The sequence below is a fragment of the Zingiber officinale genome, chromosome 6A (genome assembly GCF_018446385.1).
Source record: "Zingiber officinale cultivar Zhangliang chromosome 6A, Zo_v1.1, whole genome shotgun sequence".
In the NCBI taxonomy this organism is placed as follows: Eukaryota; Viridiplantae; Streptophyta; class Magnoliopsida; order Zingiberales; family Zingiberaceae; genus Zingiber; species Zingiber officinale.
The window spans coordinates 150,370,338-150,392,659 of NC_055997.1; the positions used below are offsets into that span (position 1 = coordinate 150,370,338).

General features: G+C 43.6%; 2 protein-coding genes across 6 annotated transcripts; both read left to right on the forward strand.

Moving 5' to 3' along the window:
• Positions 1-7,110: 7,110 nt before the first annotated feature.
• Positions 7,111-15,862, forward strand: LOC121998770. 4 transcript variants are annotated; one of them, XM_042553820.1, is made up of 5 exons: positions 7,111-7,382; positions 8,124-8,735; positions 9,016-9,171; positions 12,479-12,514; positions 12,597-15,862. In XM_042553820.1, exons 1-4 carry the CDS (start codon positions 7,227-7,229, stop codon positions 12,512-12,514), a joined length of 960 nt encoding a protein of 319 aa, XP_042409754.1. In that variant the 5' UTR covers positions 7,111-7,226; the 3' UTR covers positions 12,597-15,862. The 4 variants fall into 4 exon arrangements, with proteins under 4 accessions (XP_042409754.1, XP_042409755.1, XP_042409753.1 ...); XM_042553821.1 differs by lacking the exon at positions 12,597-15,862 and having other exon boundaries at positions 11,396-12,515; XM_042553819.1 differs by lacking the exons at positions 12,479-12,514; positions 12,597-15,862 and adding an exon at positions 9,688-10,059 and having other exon boundaries at positions 8,139-8,735.
• Positions 15,863-17,918: 2,056 nt separating this feature from the next.
• LOC121998769 (leucine-rich repeat receptor-like serine/threonine-protein kinase BAM3) lies at positions 17,919-22,048 on the forward strand. Of its 2 annotated transcripts, XR_006116594.1 has the most exons (3): positions 17,919-20,555; positions 20,898-21,323; positions 21,415-22,048. XR_006116594.1 is itself a non-coding variant. In XM_042553817.1 (2 exons), the coding sequence occupies exons 1-2, from the start codon at positions 17,921-17,923 to the stop codon at positions 21,233-21,235; spliced, it is 2,973 nt and encodes a 990-aa protein (XP_042409751.1). In that variant the 5' UTR covers positions 17,919-17,920; the 3' UTR covers positions 21,236-21,396. The 2 variants fall into 2 exon arrangements, 1 of the variants encoding a protein (XP_042409751.1); XM_042553817.1 differs by lacking the exon at positions 21,415-22,048 and having other exon boundaries at positions 20,898-21,396.
• Positions 22,049-22,322: the final 274 nt, after the last annotated feature.

A 22,322-nucleotide genomic window follows, 5' to 3' on the forward strand; every position in this document is an offset into this window, starting at 1 on the left:
GGACGAATGGCTCTATGCGTGGTCCTTGGTTGAAAGGGTCGAACGGTGATCGGGCCGGCTGTAATAGTGAGAATGAAGCCATCGTATGGTCGGGCGGCTCCTTTACAAAATTTACTTTGACGCGGGGAAATTATGACCGAGATGAGAGTTAGAGATTGGACGCTGGTCAAGCAAACAAATAACAAAAGAAAAAAATTCATTCATGCCGAGCGGCGGACAGACAAAATTTATGACATTTGTCCCAAGCGGCCAGCATACAAAAGATCGTAGATACTTGAAATAAGCTTCAGACCCTCATTCACAGTCATCGAAATTAAAAAGAGAGTCGGGGATGGAGCCCATCATGGTCGCTAAATTCTGGGGGGACGGACAGTTCGGCGAGTATGTGGCCCTTGGTCTTCATGTAGTCCACCGCCACTTTGATCGTCTCTTCAAAAGTCAATGACAGCTTGTCGCTGAACTTTTCACCAAATTCATCCGAGCGGACGAATGCTTTGCGCGCTTCCGTTAACCGACCGGGCTCCCCGTCTTGATATTCTTTAAGAATGGCTCCGGAAGTGTCAAGGGCCGCTTGGAGATCTGCCAGAGCCCCTTCCGCTTTAGCCTGGTCGGCCGAGCGGCCATCCCGTTCGGTCTTCAGCAGGGCGTCCAGGTCTTTCACGCGCTGCTCTAACCCCCGGTTCTCAACCTTCATCATATCCATGTCCTCGATGGCTTTAAGCTTCCGGGTGGTCGCAGTCTTTACTTCCTTGTCCCGCTGCTTGACTAAGGCTTCGAGGCGTGCCACTTCGCTCGTCAAGCCGGAAGACTTACCCCGTTCGGCTTCCAGCAACCTTTTGGCCTTCTCCAGAGCGGCCGTCGATTGTCTGTTGTCCCCCGCAGCTTTGAGTTTTTTCAACTCGTCCTCCAACTCGGCTAATCGATTGCTGATGGCAATCTGCTCCACCCAGTTCTGCGAACGGATATGAACAACTTAGAAATTCGATCTACAATAACCAACAAAGCAAAAGAACATACCCCGGTCGCCTGTTGTAAATTGCTGTCGCCGAGCTGCCCAGGAGTCAGCATGGCAATTCTGAGCCGGGCATCCTCCCAAGCCTTGGCGAGAGGACCCGTGAGTGTGATTTGCTGCTCGGGGACCACCGGCCGATCGACGGCCGCCATGTATTCTTCCGAAGGGAGGCGTAGGACGGTTTTTATCGACTTTGGGCCGCTCGGATCGCCTTGAGAAGCAGCGGCCTTACCGGACGGCCCACCGGTGGAGGAAGAAGGACATTCACCCAACCGCTTAAGACGCCACAGTGTTCGGGGAGGACTGGAGGGTGGCACCTCAGAGGTAGCCCTTGGAGAGCCGCGCGGCGTCGGGGTACTCTCTACAGAAACTGTCCCGGATAACATTGGAGCCTCATCGCCCCGCTCGGACTGTGGCTCATCAGATGGAGTTGGTATAGACGCTGACTCTGGCCGTCTGCGCTTCCGAGTTGCCAGGGGAACGTCATCGGCCGAACGACCCTCTTCCTCGACTTGACTTGAGGGTTCTATGTCGCCCGCGACCTCGTCGTGAGAAGCAGGAGCGTCTAAGGCTTCGGGGGCATCCTGAGTCCCCTCACCTTCTTCGCCGGCCGGATCAGCTGAAGCCAAGCCCCGCTCGGCGACCTCCTTATTCTTGGCCGCCTCGATCTCAGCGGCTCTCAGTTTCAGCCGCTCGGTAGCCTTGTCGCGCCACATGACTTCAGCTGCAGAAGCAAAGAATAAATCAGTTAGAACAAAAGAAACGGGAAGATAAGAGAACTTACTCATGCTGCAAGGCAGGTCGGCTGGGATGGAAGACAAGCCGAACAGATACAAAACTCCCGGGAGGAGCAACTTGTCAATGTGATATCGCTGGCCGACCAGCCGGTCGGCTGCATGAAGGTAGGCTGGATCGCCCCTGAACTTGCCGAGCTCCGGTTGCGTTGGCATCGTCGTTTGCCACTTGATACGAAAGGCCGGTGGTTCGGGGAAACGCACGTAGAAAAAGTGCTCCTTCCAATGTTTGTTGGAGCTCGGCATGTTATCAAAAAGGACGAAACCTATTCTAGATTGGAAAACAAAAGTTCCCCACTCGGCTTGCTTAGGGTAGTAGAAGTAATGGAACACTTTGGGGTCTAATGGGATGTTGTTCAATTTGAAGAGGACTACCACCCCGCTCAGCAGCCTAATGGAGTTAGGAACTAGTTGGCCGAGCGGGATGCAAAAATAATTACAAACTTGCAAGAAAAACTTATGGGGTGGAAAGTGTAGCCCGGCCAAAAATTGGTCTCGGAAGAAAAGGACAGTGCCGGGCGGCGGTTCATGTGGCCGGTCGGCGGGGGTGGCTATTACGATATGATGGTCGGAAGGGATGTCATAAGTCCGAGCGAGGCGCAGTGCGTCCTCCTCGTCAAACCGGCTCTCCATGGTCGTGTACCAGAGACCGGGAGCGCCGCCGGTCGACTGTGAGGTACTAGTCATGGTATAGGGCCGGGAATGAACGCGGAATGAGAGGAAAAAGAAATAAAGCCAGGAAAGAAGGGGGCAGAATGATAGAGGTGACTAACAGGAATAAAAGGAGCGAAGAATCGAGGAAAAGAAAGGCTTACAAGCAAAAAGATAGTCGCAGAGGGCTTTGAGGTCGTCGGAGAAGCGAGGTCGCCGGAGAAGAAAGGAGCAGTGAGGCGTCTGGGATCGATGAAGCCAAAGTGCGGCGAAGAGCAGAAGTCGGGAGCTTTATAATGACGGTCGCGATTAACTTTCACAATCCGATTCAGGTCGTGAAAAACGAGGCCATCATCTGGTCGTTCGTTTCAAACGGCGGATGTTCCATCGGAGGTGACGCCACCGCCATACGCTGACAAGAGCAGGATCAACACGTGTCAGCAGGATACGGGTCACATTTAATGAGCACCCCTTACCGTGTGCGGCGCACGTGATTGGCAGTAAAGGAAAGGATTTGGTAGGGATTTCAAGGGAATACAAGGCACGAGCAAGACACCGCCGACCGGATGAGCATCTCTATGCCTGGCTGAGCGGACTAGTGTAGCGGCCGTTATTCAGTCAGATCGACAGTCCAGTCAGTCGGACTTCGCCTCCTTCGACTAGATTTGAGGGGGAGGCAAGTGATCCGACGGATAGAACAGGGGATCCACATTTTGAGGGGTCAACGCCACGTGGAAGTCAAAAGGCCAGGTGGTCGACCGGAGAGAGACGGATCGAGCGGCCGACCGGAGAAGGATGGGTCGACCTCCCGGGCGGCCGACCGATGAATAACCGATGGCAAAAGGCGCCCCGACAGGAGTCGGGATTCCGGCGCTCGATTGAACAGTAACGAGGGGCCGAGCGGAAGTCATGCTTGACCGAAGACATAAGGTAACATAGTGTTAACAGTCCCTACATAGCACCTTACCGAAGATCTCCCCAGCATATCGATGCACACGGCAGGCCGGACGTGATGTGAATGTCGTCCGGCCGGGCGGCGCGTAAGATGAGTGCCGGCCGGACGAACTCCCCGTCTAGCCTGCAGGACGGACGCCCGGCGGGTGGTAGGTAGAGAAGGACAAGGAACATCTTATGACAGCTGTTGAGTCCTATGGCGAGGTCATACTCCAAATTTGGTGATGAGGTGCTCCGTTGTCCCATCGAAGACGTGTCGGGACTGTAGCAGTATGGTGTCAGGTAAGCTTTCTGACAAACACATACCGAGGTATGGGCTAAGGACACATGTTCGCCTCGATAGGAGTGCGTGAGCTCTTTCACCGCCCTATATAAGTAGCCTTATACTTCTCCGGAGGTACGCATTATGATATTTTTGGAGCCACTTTTTTGACTGCTAGCTTGCCTGACTTGAGCGTCGGAGGGTCGCCGCCGGGAACCCCTTCCCGGCCCGACTTCTGTGCAGGTTCACTGGAGGTTCGTGCAACCAGTCGAAGACCCACGTCAGCAATCGGAAAGCACCACGTGCCCAGCGTCCGTTGATTCAGCGTTCGGACAGGATCATATTATATAATTAACTAATATATAAATTGTCAATATCTTAAAACCTAATTGGTTAGGATTTAGGCTCTCCCTAAGTAATAAAGGTATATATATGTTCATTACATGTTCATTTGAAATATAATTATGTAATGAATAATAATGATAGAAACTACTTGTTAATTTCTGAAATGATCAAATAATATAATGATATTTTTGTTCGTTTGTGTTAAATAGAACACTCATTTGAAATGGAACGTCCATCTAATTTAGCAAAAGGTCATACCTCAAATCCCCCACAATCATTTATAGGAAAATAAATCAAGAAAGTAAGTACATCATCACATGAGAAGGTATTTCTTCCGGCTTCATCGGGAATCAACTCTTGCTTGATTTGACAATTTTATCTTGTGATGACTAACTCAGCCAAGCCACCAGGGTAGGGATGCCCATCTGATGATTCTATAAATGATGGGAGTCTACTGATCCCCCCTCCCCTAATTATTTAAATATTATTGGAGTAGAAGATAAAATCATTAACTTAGCGGTCCCTCCATGACAACCCTCACAGTTTCTAGAAGGGTGTAAATTATTGGGATACTCCAGAGCTAGAGGAGGGGGGGAGGCGTCATCGAGCATTTACTTAGTATCCACCTCAAGAAGAGGTGAGTAATTCAAGGATCTACACCCAAGCACACTCTCTACTATGAAATGCACTCTTTCTCGGAACAATTCGGAGGTAAAGAAACCTCGTACAAACTCACACAAGTATACAACTCAAAATAAAAAGTAAATACACAAGAATACAAATAAAAACATTCTTGCTTAATCTCTTGTAGTTTGTAGATATTTCTAGACTAGTTAGAAAGTGTAACAACACTTATCTTCCAAATCTCAAGGTCCGGCGAATAGTAGCAGAGAAGATTGTGTGAAGAGCTGCGGAGAAGAGATCTGTCGTTTCTGAATTCATTGTTGCTTTTATATCTGTGCTTTTAGGGTTCCCAATCTATTGGGCCCGTCTCAATCAATTGCCATGTCAAATCCTAGTGATCACAGCCGTCCAAAGCTCACAACCTACGCAACGGTCATATTCCACTCGATTGACTAATCGATTGAGGAGGCTTAAATAGATCAACTGATCGATTCAGAATGCCTTTGTGTTCTCGCAGAAGATCCGAAATTGATTGACCACTCAATTCCGGCTGCCTCGCTATATTTACTATAAAACCTTTCCCAATCGATCACCTAATCGATTGTCGTGTCCCAATTGATTAGCTTTGGTGTATCCCAATCGATCGGTTAATCGATTGGGAAACCTTGTATGTGTTTGCGAGAAGCTCCCAGTTGATCGATAGATCGATTGGGCATTGCCCAACCCTATCTCTCCAAACACGAGTCGAGGGTTCCAATCCCAACATCCGGTTAACCATGACCTGTTGGAACTTTCTCATACCTGACATCTGATTAACTTTGATCTGTTAAGACTTCGTCACTAAGTGCCATGTCAATCTTTTGACTCATTTGGACTTTCCTCCTCATGTCAAATGTCTGGTCAACCTTAACCCACTTGGATTTACCGTCTCATGCCAAGTCTCTCGTCCTCCGTGACCTACTTGGACTTCCAAACACCAGATGTCCAATCAACCTTGACCCACCTGGATTTCCATATATCTAGCTTTACTCACTAGGGTTTTTCACCACCTAGCTTTACTCACCAGGATTTCTGTCTGTCTAGCTTCACTCACTAGGGTTTTTCACCTGGCTTTACTCACCAGGACTTTTTATCACCTAGCTTCACTCACTAGGATTTTTCCATCTGGCTCCACTCACCAGGATTCACATACCTAACTTCACTCACCAGGGCTTTTCACCACCTGACTTCTCACCATGATTTCTCTCTACCTAGCTTTACTCACTAGAGCTTTTTACTTGACTTCACTCACCAAGACTTTTTATCACCTACTCCACTCACTAAGATTTTTCCACTTGATTTCACTCATTAGGATTTCTCATCACCTAACTTCACTTATTAGAATTTTTCAAACTGTCTGACTTTACTCGTCAAGACTTTCTAACTATCTGGCTTTACTCACCAGGACTTTCTCACTACCTCACTTCACTCATCAAGATTTTCCACACCAAGAGTCTGGTTAACATTGACCCACTTGAATTTTCATCTTCTATCAATATTCCCGTTGGACTTGTCCATACCTAACCTTCAATTCAGATTTCCCAGTTAAATATCTAATCAACCTTGACTTACTTGACTTCTGGTTAACCTTTGACCATCAATCTCCATATATTGTCAAACATCAAAATTTAAACATCAAGCCTCAAGTTTGAGTCAACTCAAATTTAGTCAACCTGATGAACCTTGATATAGGGAAAATTATACTAACATAAATCATGAAAGATCTTTGCCCTAGTACAATAACCCTTTTATATGTGAGAGATCATACGTCAAATAAAATATTTTATATTCGTTGAGAATTGACTTTAAAATTTATTAGAGCAATATTTATGTAAGTACCAATAATTATTTATATGATAGTAAAAAAAATAGTCATGTTTATCTCAGATATTTTTACTGTCTACTTTAAAATTATATAAAAAAGATAAATTATTAAATTAATTTATAGTCCATTGTTAGTAATTCGTATTGTTTTTTACGGACTTTAAAGGTAAACGGGAAAGGAAATAATTTTTTTTATAATTCATTTAAAATAGAATGAATATTTGTAAAATTTGGAAGTACATTGATACAATTATTGAGCAGCAATGAACTGAAGTTGATGATAGGCACATTGGAATTGAATTGTTGTCCTTATTTGCTTCCCTCAATCAATCACTTGATTGCCTATCATGAGGTGGCACCAGACCAATAAATGTCAATATCGAAGTTGATAAAGACAAAAAAATAATAATACAATATTTATATACGTTGCCATCTTAAACACTACGCTAAGTTAATGATGAACATTATGACTTTAATAAAGTTATCTTAGCATATTTAAAATTTAATTATATCGAAGTTTATATTTTGCATGCGTTTACTTTGGAAGACAGGAGGGGGGAAAAGAGAGGAGAGGCAAGTATTCTATAAATAGACCTCTGTCTCTTCCCCAGCCACTGTCTCTTCTTGCTTCTTCTTCCTCCAGTTCGCGAAGGAGGAGGAGAGGATTCGCGAAGCACGAGCGAAGTAATCGAAGAGAAGTTAGAGGGAAGAGAGATCGAAGATGCATGCGGAGGCCGGGCTTCAGCTGCCTCTGGGCTTCTCGGACGGCTTCTTCCATGACTACAGTAGCGGGCACAGCTCCTACGTGCCGTTCTCCGATGAGGGCTTTCTCTCCCCCCGATTCTGCGTCGGCGTCGAGGATGGTTCGCGCAACATGGTAATTTTTTCCTTCTGGTTAAACCGATCTCGCTTTTACTGTGGCCTGAATGGGTCCGGTCGAGGAATATGCTAGGGTTTGGGGAGATTTGGATCGGCTGCTGAGGGTTGTGGGGTGAAAAGTGAAAATACTAAAAGAGGTTGTTTGATTTGTTGGGACTGTTACTGGATTTTGAAAGATGATCAAGAAGAAGTGCATGCCACTTGGGAAGTTCCGAAGAGGACTTTCTGAAAGCAAAGATCGGGAAGGTTGAGATCGAAGAGTACTTATTGCTTGGTTGAAGTCGACAAAATTCTTTGAAAGCAAAGAAACTGGAAATTTTTTTATTTATTAGACAATACTCGATCCTATATTAAAAAGAAAAGATACGTACTTGTGAAATCTGCTCAAACATTTTAGTTTTTGACTTCAATTTGAGGATAATATTTAGTTTAGCTTCAAAGATGAGATAGAGATGTGATTGTGATTGTGGCTGCCTGCTAAGAGAAAAAATGGGAACTTTTGTCAAGTTGAAAGAAAAAAAGAAACACTATAATCAAAAGTGGAACCATTGAAGTAAATTGTTGGAAATCAATACAATTATCTTAATGGCCATCCTAGAAATATCTTTCGATTTTTATGAGCTTATCATTTAAAATGACTGTTGAAAAACACAGTAGAGCTGCTTATTTTTATTAGAAACAAAAGTATGTACATTAATATAAACTGTTTCCATAGTTCACTTGTTGACTGTTTGTATAGGCCAATATGGTACAGGCTCTCTCTGTTTTGGAATATGATATGGGAGGAGAAGGAGATCTTTTCAACGCTCCAGAACCTATCTTGGAAGATCCTGCACTCGATCCTATGGTTAATGCCATGTCCATTATATCAGGTGGACATGTCATCACAGAAACCATCAAGGCTGCAGATATAGAGTCAACCCAAAATGATCATCTGAGTGACATTTACAATGAATGCAAGAAGGACCTTATGGGGAAATCAGATACTGAAGAGACAATTTCTGATCTCCTAGAAGTGAAGATTCTTTTAGCTGAAATGGTTGAGGTTCCCCCACCTTCCAAAAAAATTAATTGTGCAGAAGGAACAATTCTTGATAAGTCGCAGATTGAAGAGACAATTTCTGAACTCCTAGAAGTGAAGATTCCTGCATTCGAAACAGTTGAAGTTCCACCTCCAGAAGAAGCTAATTGTGAAGAAATATTAATTCATAAAAGTGCAAGTTCTGATTGTTTAAGCTCATTAGAATGGATTCCTAGTTCAACTAGGAGACCAGAGTTCCTTGATTTCCAAGGATTGGATTTTGAAGCTGCACTTGGTTTGAAGAGAGCATGCAGCGAAGGAGATATAGAGGTATGAGTAAACTTCCAGTGTTCTGACTATTTTCCTTGTTTAATTTTTGTTCATGGTTATGGTTTATCTCTTCAATGTTTGGCTATGAAGTAATGAAGGTTTAGCTAGTACAGGATTTGATCTTACCGTGTCTTAAAGACTAATGAATATTTCCCTCTGAGAAATGGAGAATTTCCCTGAGATTGTTATTAGTTCATCGAGATATGTCACTTGTAGTAAATTTGTACCTGATGTATGCCGATATGGGCAGGATCGTTTATTTTTTACTTTTTATTGTCAGAATCTTGGCAGTAAAAGTGCCAACTCAAGAAATACAACCACTGCATGCTCTTCATTTGAGCAACTCCTTTCCATCGATAAGACAGAACAGCGACTACAAAAACTTTCCAGATACAGGGAGAAGAAGAGTAAGAGAAACTTTGCCAGACAAATAAAGGTGCGAACTTAAATTTTTTTTGCCCTTTATAATTCCTTCTAAAGTAAGTAAAGCCTTGAAAGTTGGAGTACCCTACACTAGAATAATTGATATGAGGATTATACACAACAAACTTGATAAGAGAATAAAAGTGAAGATAACTATACAAGTAAAAAATTTCAGCATTTTAAATAACTAAAGACATTTAACTGAACATAACACTGTATTATTAGATTGAAAAAAGTGTGCCATGTCTTCCTTGTAATTTGGATACCGCACAGCAAAAAAGGCAATTCCTTATTGGAACCAAGAATGAAAAGATTTTTGATCTGTCAGTTGATACTGCTATTTTTTGTAACAAATAAATTTGTCATCGTGAAGAAGTATGCTATCACTAGTCTAAACTACATTGGCACCACAATAAAAAGTTATTTTTGGGTGTTGAGCCCATGAAGTGCTTGCAAATGTAGCTATTTGTTTATAACTTTCAGTCAAACACAAATTCTAGAAATTGATAAACTTTGGGGCGTTTTGCAGTATGCTTGCAGGAAGGCTCTTGCCGACAATCAACCTAGGATAAGGGGAAGATTTGCAAAGACCGAATAACCAAACTTGTCTATCCAAATAGTTAACTATGCAAGCTGTTGAAGCTGGTATCATATATGGACGGACGTATTTTCTTTGATTAGGATTATATTCATGATCATATAAATCTTTCTATCACATGGTATCCACCTCAGTATGTAGAAACGCACTTGCAGTTCTGTGCAGTAGTTTGAATGACAAGAGAATCGATAGTTTTTTTGGATTTTGGTCACTAAATATTTGTAGCACACATGGATTTAATATCTTTGCTCTTGTATGTTCATCATTTGCCCCTTAGGTGGAAGAGAACATTTTGTAAGATTATGGTATGGTCTTCAATACTTCAATCAGAGCATCGGGCAATGAAGAATACATATACATTTTGCTCAAGTAAACACTAGCAGAACCTACTAATTCAACCCATGCCATGGTAGCACTTGTCTCAGTTCTATTGATACTTTCCACAGTCCCAAGAAATCAATCACTCATGGCCATTGAATATGAATTATATCTTACATCCACTTGACATAGCTTGAAATAGTCCTCATTTTTACTTATACACAGCATTCAATTCGTTTGACTAACAATCTCAGATTTTTTTTAAAAAATTTTTGGGGTGTGAAGTAAAATCTCAGACTTCTTGCCTTGTTTTAGACCATTCAAATGGGATGGGATCCTCTGGACCTGTACCTTTGGTCCGCTCCTGTACCTCTGGTCCGTTTTTGGATCAGGGTCACTCATTGGTGGGATCCTATGAACCCAATTTATATAAGAGGTAGGGTCTATAGGATCCTACCAATAAATAGAGTGGTCCATCTTTACGGTCCAGACTGCGCTCCATTCAAATAGAATAGGCCAAACCAACCTTGATGAGTTGATGGTGATGCAGTAACTAATTAGGCGGCTAAAACTTCATTTGTTTCAGGAAAATTATTTTAGTCACTTTATTAGTCAATTATTCTCTATTCACTAATGTTTAAGGATACAAACTAGATTGGCAAAAAGGATCAGACGACTTTGAGTCAGATGGTTTGATTGTTCTGGTCAGTTCAGTCAATTCAATCTAGATTTATCTGTCGGTCCAAGTGAATTAATTTGAGACAGGTTAGTTAGGTTGGCTCGACTAATTTAACAAGTTTATTCAATTGGCTCCCGTGGTTATTTCAACTTGGAGAAGAGGATTATGACAACTAGTTTACTCAATTAGCTCGCCAAATTAGTTTAATCCAGAGGAGGGAGGAGATTATGTTTTTCCATCAAACATAAAATCATTTTTTTAAAAAATAAATTTTAATATCACAATCAAGTAAAATATATCTAAATGATAAGATCAGACCAAACATGTAACGTGAAGAGACCATGCAGGCCATATGACTTTGACTTTGAATTTTGTTCTATTAGTTAAACAGGAAAGACATGGTAACAAGCATCTGAGATTGGTAAGATAGAGAGCAGACTTGTTTTCTTCCTCTTCCTACTTGTTCAGTAGTTTCTGTAGATTCCAGAGTCATTCACCTTCCAAGCTCTCGTGATATTTAATCTTTTCATCTTTAGTTTACTATATAAAAAAATACCATAATCTTTGTGAGGAACAAAAATATTCAGTAAAATCTAAAACACTAACTTTATATCTGAAATATATTTATCATTTGATTTTCAGGGGAGAAGATAATAACTCAAGGACATACGAGATTTTTGTTTTCGAACAGAAGATCTTATGTTCCACCTAATCCTGTTGCAAATTCTCCTAAAATTGTACATTACATGCTCTATTTATTAGGAAAGATAAAAAATAAATAATGAACAGAGTTCATCAGTTCATTCATTGGCCTTAGTAGTAGTAGTAGTAGTAGAGTAGTAGTAGTAGTAGTAGAAGAAGAAGAAGAAGTGATGACAATATATAAAAGATTCATGTAATACGATTATAATTAGCATCATCTATATATCTTTTTTTGAGTATTGTTTATTCCAGATACCCTTTATATAGTAGCAATAAGATTATAGCTAAATTGGTGCTTTTGTGTTTGATTAATAAAAATGTCATGATGTGTTTATACTTGAATCCTCTGGCTAGTTGCAACTGTGAATTTCAAAAGGGATGGAGCCTAAGTGAATGTCCAAAGCTTCAAGTCATTTGTTAAGCTTCAAGATTGTTTCTTACTCATGATCTGATTTTTATTAAGTTGTAGGAAAATATTCCACTATAATTTGATTCCTTGAACACTCGATGATTCAAGCCTCTCATGGTATTTAATCTTTTCATCTTTATTTTATTGTATAAAAAATACCATAATCTTTGTGAGGAACAAAAATATTCAGTACAATCTAAAAACTAACTCTATTTCTCAAGTATATTTATCATTTAATTTTCAGGGGAGAAGATAATAACTCAAGGACACACTAGATTTTTTGTTTTTGGACAGAAGACCTTATGTTCCATCCAATCCTGTTGCAAATTTTCCTAAAATTGTACATTATATGCTCTGTTTATTAGGAAAGATAAAAAATAAATAATACAAAGTTCATCAGTTGATTCATTGGCCTTAGTAGTAGTATAAGTGTTGGCAATATTTAAAAGATTCATGTAAAGTGATTATAATTAGCATCATCTATGTCTTTTTTTTTTAGTCTTGTTTATTTTAGAGACCCTTTATATAGCAGTAATAAGAGTATAGCTAAATTGGTGCTTTTGTGTTGGATTAAAAAAATGTCATGATGTGTTTATACTTGAATCCTTTGGCAGGTTGCAACTGCGAATTTTAAAAGGAATAGAGCCTAAGTGAGTGCCCAAATCTTCAAGTCATTTGTTAAGCTTCAAGATTGTTTCTTACTCATGATCTGACTTTTATTATGAGTTGTAGGAAAATATTCCACTATAATTCAATTCCTTGAACACTCGAAGATTCAAGCCTCTAGAAAATACAGGAAGAAAGTAGCATTCTATTCTTCCTAGTTGATACAGTGATAAAGATGGGTCCTCTAAAAAAGTGGGTCAAAGACGGGAGGATCAATTGACATGGAGGTCGAAGTCACATGGTCGATCGAACCCGGAATTAATGACTAGGCAGGGTTGGCCAAGCGGGCCTTGCAACGTCAGTCGGACGTTAAGGGCCGATCGGGCCACTCGAATAGCTGTCCTTCGCAACTCGCAGATAGAATTTGGAGCTAAGTACTAATTTACTCGGTACACCATCCTAGCCGATCAGACCTAAAGTTCGATCGGGCACAAGGCCGATCAGACACAATGCACCTTTCTGACAACATGAGGGTTGAATGAAGAACAAGTCGATGGATGCATTCTGGAAAGCCGAGCTGGCAAGCTCTCGGTCGAGTGACCACCGGTTGGCCTATAACGGAGCCTAGATACCTGTCATATTGTACTCTTTTAGAAGTTTGTGCTAGAAAGGATAGAGAATATTTCGCTGGCAAATCGTCCTTTAGAAGCTTCCAGCTTGTCAAGTCAACGATTTGGTGGCTCGTTTAAGGAAGTGTTAGAGGCACTTTATGGTCTGTCCTTTCTTAAGGAAGCTTCGAGAAACGTGTCAATGCTTTAAGATGCATGCATAATGCAACAATGATACTATAAAAGGGTCTTCATCTGCAGGCAAAGGTATGCGATGCTTCTTATTTGCACACGCTATCTGCTACAGTTCATAGTTACTACTTTCTTTTCCAAAATCGAGCACTGACTTGAGTGTTGGAGGACCAATGCAAGGGACCCCTTCCTTGGCCCAACACTAATGCTCCCAGTGTTGTAGGACACTGCAAAGTCTTTATCGAGTTAGCAGTAGAGCCACGTCACAGCTCACCGCCTTTATTGATTTTGGACAGAATCATATTTCCCCTATTCTCCGATCGGACGCCCTCCCTATCCGAGCCACCGTTCGATGCCATCGCGCCCACCCATTTCTTATCTGCTACTTGTGCCAGCCGGCCTGATGGGCCCTTTTTCCACCATTTGTTCTACTCCAATGTCCAAATCCATGGTCAATGCTCACTCGGACCCAAGGAGTTGCTTAGGCTATTTCTCCAAGTCCTCCTTCAATTGGGTAACCTCTATAGTTAAGCATTCGATCAAGGACTTGAAGTGCTTGCATCCTCGACCGAGGTTTGCGCCTGCTTGAGCTCATGGTCTAACTAGGCTAGCCTTTAGCAAAGAGTCAAGCCGTCCACCCAAAACTGGTACACAAAGAAATTAATTAAAGCCGAGCTGAGTGGAAAATATAATTATTTAAATTGTTACATGAACTTACTTACCCCATGGAATTTTGGCTAAATCGATTGGCCAACTCATCAAGGGGAATGGTCGCCACCTTGGCTCTGGCTTCCACTCAGGTATGGGCTAAGGGACCCTGAATCCTTATCTTATGCTCAGGGGCACGTGGCTCCTCTAGTTTAGGGTAGCACCACTCATCGGTTGGCAATCTTAGGATGTCCATTACATGCTTGTGCGAAGTGTAGCCAATTGGCTCTAAGCTAGCCTTGCCCATGTATTTGGATATTGGAGTGGAGCGAATGGTGGAAAAGGGGTCGGCTGGCACAGATAGCAGATAAGAAATGGGTTGAACGATAATGGCATCTGGTCGGAGGATGGGGGAGTTGGTCCGCCCGTTGCTCTCTCGGGAGCGGCAAAAGTGGAGCTTTCACCCCGTTCAGATGCTGGTCACTGCATGAATGTGACAACAGAAGTTTGGGGGACAGAAGTTGTCGAGCGGGTAGCAGCTTTCGTTCGGAGTCTGTTACGGCGTTGACGCTGAACCAAGGGCTCAGCGAAAGTCATGGACTCCAAAGTCACTGCTACAGGCACCAAAGAAGGCCGCTCGAGAGGTAGCTCCCCAGTATTTGTAGCAGCATCACTCCCCGCTACTCTACTCGCTTCTTCTTCACCAGTCGGTGCTTTTGAGGTTCCGACCGGCAATAGCTCATAGCTCTCTAGCTCAGTAACTCTTTGAGCTTCCATCTCTTCATCAGTTAACTTAGTGGAGCCACTGTGTAACGCCCTAAACATCACTTTTGCTATAAAAAAAGAGAAAAAAATCAGCTAGATCAAAAAATAAGGGAAGAAAAGGCTACTCATCAAAAGTGCAGGGTAATAGGGCGCGGACGGGACTCAACCCGAACATATACAAAACACTCTCCAGCGACAACTTGTGTATGTGATATTTCATGCCGATTAGTTGTGCCGCGGCTTGGATGTAGGTCGACTCCCATCGATATTTTCCTAGCTTAGAGGAATTGGGTATTTGCATTTGCCACCCGCTCGAGAAGGCAGCCCGGCTGGGAAGTTGGACATAGAAGTAATGAGACTTTTGACACTTGTTGGAGGAGGACATCTTATCAAAATACACGGCGCCGACCCGGGCTTGGAGGAAGAAGATGCCCCCGTTCAGATTGTTTAGGGTAATAAAAATAATAAAAAATGTGAGGATTAAGGGAAATCCTATAAAGATGGAACAATACTGCTACTCCACACAGTAACCTAAAAGAGTTAGGTACTAGTTGCTGTAACGGAATATGAAAGTATCTACAAACTTTCGTTAAAAAAGGATGGATTGGGAAACGGAGGTCGGCGTAAAGTTGGTCCTTGAAAAAAGTTAGAAAGCCTTTAGGAGGGGTGTGGGGGCAATCGTAGGCAAATGGAATGGTAAGCGTATGATCATAAGGAATGTGGTAAGTCATTTTCATTTAATCTACTTCATCACCATTAATATCTGACGATGTGGAGGTGTACCACAGTTCGAGGATAACAAGAGGAAGGAGGAGAGTGTGTCATGTAAAGAAAGATGAAGATCAAAGATCGAAAGGAGAAAAAAAAAGAGAGAACTTACTGGGTGAGAACTACTGGCTATGTGAGACAGAGAGCAAAGGAGCAGATGAAAACGAAGACAAGGGCAACACAGTGTGAGGAGAAACGAAGGCCTTAAAAATCATGTCGTCGGTTATTCAGAGTTGTCCGATCAAGGGTTTAGTAAAACAAAACTTGATCTAGGCCGTCAAAATTCAAAAAATAGCAATCACATTGAATCCCAACAGTTGCCTGTCACATCGAACATTTGGAGGCATGAAAGTATTACATATGGCAGTCAATCACATGTGACATTAATGAGGAATGGAAACAATCAGCAGACGTATAATGAAAAAACATGTTCGACATATTTTGCATTAATGGCAAAGGATTTGAGTAATTTTTAAGAAATCAGGATAACGTTAGTAGCAATTAAAAGACACTATGAGTATAGGAGACCGCTCGAGAAAAAAAAAATCAAAAAAGAGATAATGAATAGCTAAGTGTCTCTAACATTCGATCCAATCGACGTCAACCTCGGAGTCTCCCAATTGGGCAGAAATGAGTTTCCTTAGGATTGTAAGTAAGGGCAGTAATCGTTCGAGCTGAGCGACGACCCAGATGGCAAAATGCCTGGTTGGAAATAAGAGTTACAAAAATACTAAGTTTCAAATCAGTCGGACTTTCAGCGTTCTTCGACTAGACTTAAGGGAAAGTCTTGTGATACAATGATAAAGATTAGTCCCTCAAAAAGCGGGTCAAAACCGCAAGGACCAACTGACGTGGAATTCAAAGTCAAACGATCAAAGTCGCAAGGTCAGATGGACCTAGAATTACTGACTAGGCAAGGTTGGCTGAGCGGGCCTTATAACGTCGGTCGGACGTGAGGGCCCGATCAGACCACCTGAACAATTATCCATTGCAACTCGCAGATGGGATTTAGATCTAAGTACTAATTTATTCGGTCCACCGTCCTTGTCAATTGAACCTAAGGTCCGATCAGACATAAGGCCGATCGGACACAATGCGCCTTTCTGACAACATGAATGACCAAATGAAGAACAAGTCAATGGTTGCGTTATGGAAAGCTAAGCTGGCAAGCTCTTGACTGAGTGGTCGCCAGTCGGCTTATAGCGGAGCCTAGATACTTGTGATATCATACTCTTTTGGAAGTTTGTGCTGGAAAGAACAGAGAATATCATATTAGCAAATCGTCCTTTAAAAGCTTCCAACATGTGAAGTCACAACAATTTGCAGGCTTATTTAAGGAAATGTGTCAGGGGTACTTTATAGTCTGTCATTTCTTAGAAAAACTTTTGGAAATGTGCTAATACTTTGAGATGCGTGTATAATGCAACAACAACACTATAAAAGACGTCTCCATCTATAAGCAGATGTATGCAATGCTTCTTATTTGCACACACTATCTGCTACAGTTCATAGTTATTATTTTTTTCTCCAAAATCGAGCACTGACTTGAGTGTCGGAAGACCAACATTAAGACTCTTTTTCTGACTCGACACTAACACTCCTTGTGCTACGGGACAACACGGAGTCTTCATCAAATTAATAACAGAGCCACGTCACATCTCACTACTATTACCAATTTCAGATATGATGAATAGTCATCATAATTCATGATCAATTGCTAGATAAATAGCTGTTATATTAGACCACTGCAGTACAAAGATGGCTTGTATTGGATGGCACTTGGAGCCTCTTTTCTCCTTGGCCCCATTTCTCAGTTGCTGCTTTAAGGAGTCTCTTTGTGCAGTCTTTTGTTATTGTGCATTTTCCTGTTAAAAAAGAGGCTCGTTTTTGGCCTAAAGGGCAAAAGTGAGTCTTGATAGAGCATGTTCATCCATTCCTAAAAGGCTGGTAGCTGTCCCTGATCGTAGGGCACTTCTTGATCATTACTGAATACCAAATACTGAAGGAGGCAACTTGTTCATTCAGCTCTTGGATCCGCTCGCAAACAAACAGACTGATGACTGCACTGCTGAGTTTGAACAAACTGAGACTGGAGACAGTGTCCAGACCATTTCACTATCTTGTTTGAGTTTAAATTAACATAAGTTTTTCTGCATTATTATTATTATTGTTTTGCAGCAGAGGGAAGTCACAAGGTGAGTGAGTGAGGAACTTGCTGAACAAAAGTTGTGCTCATGCAGAGTAACGTCGACCAATATAATGACCAGTCCTGCTCCGACAGTGCCTTGTATCCTCTTTTAATACAAGCTCCTGCCCTTTAGTCTTTAGCTTTTCCTCCCAAGAAAAAAGAGAGAGGAGAAAGAGAGATAGCAACAGCAGCTTGAGCCATCTCCATATCAACGCCACCATCCTCATTCCTCCATTGCACCAGTCCTCGAGCTACCTCCTCTGCTTCCTCACTATCTCTCCATGGCCATGCATGGTGCAAGCTTCTTCCTTTTCCTCTCTGCTTCTCTTCTCTTTCTCTTCTCAGCCGCCTCTCCGGCTTCCTCCCTCGGCCTTTCCCTGAAGAAGCAGGCTTCTGCTCTTCTTTCCATCAAACAATCTTTCCGCACGTCTGACGACTTCTTCCGGAGCTGGAGCTCGTGGAATCATGCTTCGGTCTGCTCGTGGAACGGCGTCCGGTGCGATGCCTCCGGGCGCGGGGTCACCGAGCTCGACGTCTCCAACCTCAACGTCTCCGGTTTCCTCTCGCCGAGGATCGCTGAGCTGAGGGCGATCGCTCGCCTGTCGGTCTCTGGCAACAACATCGCCGGTGAGTTCCCCGCCAGCGTCTGCCAGCTCCCGCACCTCCAGTTCCTCAACATCTCCAACAACCGCTTCAATGGCTCCCTGGACTGGAACTTCTTCTCTCGAATGGTGGAGCTGCAAGTTTTCGACGCGTACAATAATGACTTCTCCGGGTCGCTCCCGGTGGCGCTCCCGGAGCTGCCTCTGCTCCGCCACTTGGACCTCGGCGGGAACTACTTCTCCGGCCTGATCCCGGCCACTTACGGTGGTTTTCCTGCCATTAGCTATCTGTCATTGGCTGGGAACGATTTGGGTGGCCGCATTCCACCCGAGCTCGGCAACCTCACCACTCTCGAGCAGCTTTACTTAGGCTACTTCAATGACTTCGACGGTGGCATTCCGGCGGAGCTCGGCAGGTTGACTAATCTCCTCCACCTTGACCTCTCGAGCTGTGGCTTGAAGGGTGAAATCCCGCACCAGTTGGGGGATCTTGTGAAGTTGGACACTCTGTTCCTGCAGACGAACCAGCTCACCGGCACCGTTCCTCCCCAAATTGGCAACTTGAGCAACTTAAGATTCCTCGACATCTCCAACAATGCGCTAACCGGGGAGATACCGAATGAGTTTGGGAATCTCCAGGAGCTCAAGTTGCTGCACATGTTCCTCAACCAGTTCCATGGAGAAATCCCATTGTTCATCGCAGAGCTGCCCTGTTTGGAGGTGCTGAAACTGTGGCACAACAACTTCACTGGTATTATCCCTCCCAAGCTTGGACAGAATGGCAAACTCCGCGAGCTCGATCTCTCCACCAACAAACTCACTGGATTGGTCCCCAGAGCTCTCTGCATCGGGAGGAAGTTGGAGATACTGATCTTGCTCAACAACTTCCTCTTTGGTCCTCTGCCGGATGACCTTGGCGAGTGCGCAACTCTCGTGAGGGTGCGCATGGGACAGAACTACTTAACCGGGTCTATTCCCGGAGGCTTCCTCTACCTACTGGAATTGTTACTACTGGAGTTGCAAAACAATTACCTCACCGGAGTTCTAACAGATGAGCCTGCAAAGCCACCTACAAAGCTAGGCCAGCTTAATCTATCGAACAACCGGTTTTTCGGACCTCTCCCAGGCTCCATTGGCAACTTCTCGGCATTGCAGATTCTTCTTCTCAGTGACAACCAGTTCACCGGAGAAATCCCACCTCAGGTTGGTCTTCTCAAGCACGTGCTAAAGATAGATATGAGCACGAACAACTTCTCTGGTCGGATCCCTCCTGAGCTTGGCGATTGCTTGCTGCTGACCTACTTGGACTTGAGCCAGAACCAATTAACCGGTGAGATGCCGTACCAAGTGTCTCAAATTAGGATTCTGAACTATCTGAATGTTTCATGGAACCAGTTGGCCGGAGCCATTCCCAAGGAAATGGGGAGCATGAAGAGTCTAACTTCGGTCGACTTCTCTCACAATGACTTCTCCGGCAGAGTGCCGGAGACAGGGCAGTTTGCCTACTTCAACGCTTCGTCCTTCCTTTCCAATCCTCAGCTATGCGGGCCAATTCTGAACCCCTGCAACATCTCAGCAAGTTCTCAGTTCCATCGAGACCAACAAGGAAGTTTCAAGCTCCAGCTCCCCGGGAAGTCCAAGCTCCTGTTTGCTCTGGGCCTCTTACTGTGTTCCATAGTTTTTGCCATCACGGTGGCCATCAAGACGCGGTCTGTGATGGCAAGAAACTCTAATTTGTGGAAATTGACTGCGTTCCAGAAATTGGATTTCGGGAGCCAAGAGATTGTAGAATGCCTCAAAGAGAACTGCGTCATCGGGAGAGGAGGAGCTGGCATCGTCTACCGAGGCACGATGCCTAACGGCGAAGAGGTCGCAGTGAAGCGACTGCTCGGAATCAGCAAAGGGTCGACGCATGACAACGGATTCTCTGCAGAGATTCAAACACTGGGCAAGATTAGACATCGCAACATCGTCAGGTTGCTCGCCTTCTGCTCCAACAACGACTGCAAGTTGCTGGTCTACGAGTACATGCCCAATGGAAACTTAGGAGAGTTGCTCCATGGAAAGAGAGCTGGGTATCTCAATTGGCAAATGAGGCTCAGGATCGCCATCGAATCGGCCAAAGGAATGTGCTACCTGCACCACGACTGTCGCCCTCCGATCCTTCACCGGGATGTCAAGTGCAACAACATCTTGTTGGATGCAAACTTTGAAGCTCATGTAGCTGATTTCGGGCTGGCCAAGTACTTGAGGGACACTGGAGCCTCCGAATGCATGTCCGCCATTGCTGGCTCTTATGGCTACATTGCTCCCGGTAATCATCCTCTCTGCTTTGCTTTCAGTATCATCTTTTTACTTCATTGTAGATAAGTTCGTTTAGTCGAGCAAGATCCTCCGAGCAGTACACTTTGTCTACACTCTTCCTGCTCTGAGAATCATGGCACTGAGTGAGAGATCCCTTTCAATCAAAAGAAGGGCACTGAGATCGCCCGACCAACTCCTCAAAGAAAGCAAACGGCATTTGCCTTGCTTTTTCTCTTTAAAGAACCGGGCTCCTCATCCCTTTTGCCTCATGAATCTTGATCGGAATCCCTGATTTTAAATTTTCTTCAGAATCTAGACTGATCATGTCGATTAATATATTTTCGTGATGCAGAATACGCGTACACTCTGAAGGTGGACGAGAAGAGCGACGTGTACAGCTTCGGAGTAGTACTGCTGGAGCTCATCACCGGCCGACGTCCGGTGGGTGGCTTCGGCGAGGAAGGACTGGACCTTGTCCAGTGGACGAGGATCGTGACGAACTGGAGCAAGGAAGGGGTGGTGAAGATCCTGGACCCCTGGCTGAGCAACGTGCCGGTGGAGGAGGCCATGCAGGTGTTCTTTGTTGCCATGCTGTGCGTGCAGGAGCACAGCGTGGAGAGGCCGACCATGAGAGAGGTGATACAAATGCTGGAACAAGCCAAGCCCTCCTCTGTTCTACACCCAAGATAGTCATGATCTGGTTGCTCTGGGATTCTGCAGTTTTGTCAGTGAATGATGAACTAAGATTCCATGTGTGTGTTTAACTAGTGATTTTAAGGTAATGAGCGAGATTGTGAGTGTATTATTGATTTGATATTTGATATGTTAATGCTAGGAATCTGTTGCTTTCATGTTCATGGCTTTTGCAGCAGCACTGTATCATACTCCTTGCGTACGTACAGACTAAAGTAGCTGGCATGGATGAAAGATGAGTGCATGCAGAGGGACATGGAAAAGAAATGTTGTCAGCGGAGTCGTAGATGATCTGAATCACTGAATGCTTACAAGATGAGAATGAAGAAGAAGAAGAAGAGGAAGAGGAAGAGAGAGAGGTGGTGACAGGGAAAAGTGAGGGAACATGAAGCATGTTTGCTCCCGAGAAGATGATTAAAACAAAACCGAGGAGTGAGCATGGCAGTGCAGCCTGTTCAAGGAAGAAGAAGATGAAGATGAAGATGAAGAAGAAAATGAGAGTGAGAGAGGCACAAAACAATTAATGAATAGGAACCCTGGTGTTTAGGTACCTCGTGCAAATTAATTTGTAAAGCAAGGCAGAGTGTCAACAATGGCTGCTGGGAAAAGCACTGAAAGAAGAGGAAGAAGACAGACAATGTCATTGAATTTGAATGCTGAAGCTTAACAGCAGAAGAATGCGACCATGCATGCAGAGTTGCAGATCAGATCAGACCAGACCAGACCACCTCTGCCATCCTTCTCCTTGTCTTTTTACCCTAAATAATTTATACTTGTAGATGTACGTATATGGATCAGAGATAGCGACATAAAATGCTTGTGTGGGAGTTTTTCTTTCTGTGGCTGTCATGGCAGTGGCAAATGGAGTCGCACGGCTGCTGTTGCTGCTACATGTCTATGCACACTAGTTTGGAACTTGTAGCCCATCTCAAGATGCTATGAGGCCCGTCTCATAGGCAAAATAAATAAAAAAATATAAAAAATTAAGTCTTTAATATTTTTTTTTTAAATTTTCGTCATCCTTTTTCATTCGGACTTCGACAATGATAGGTTTAATTTTTTTAAAAAAAATAAAATATTAATT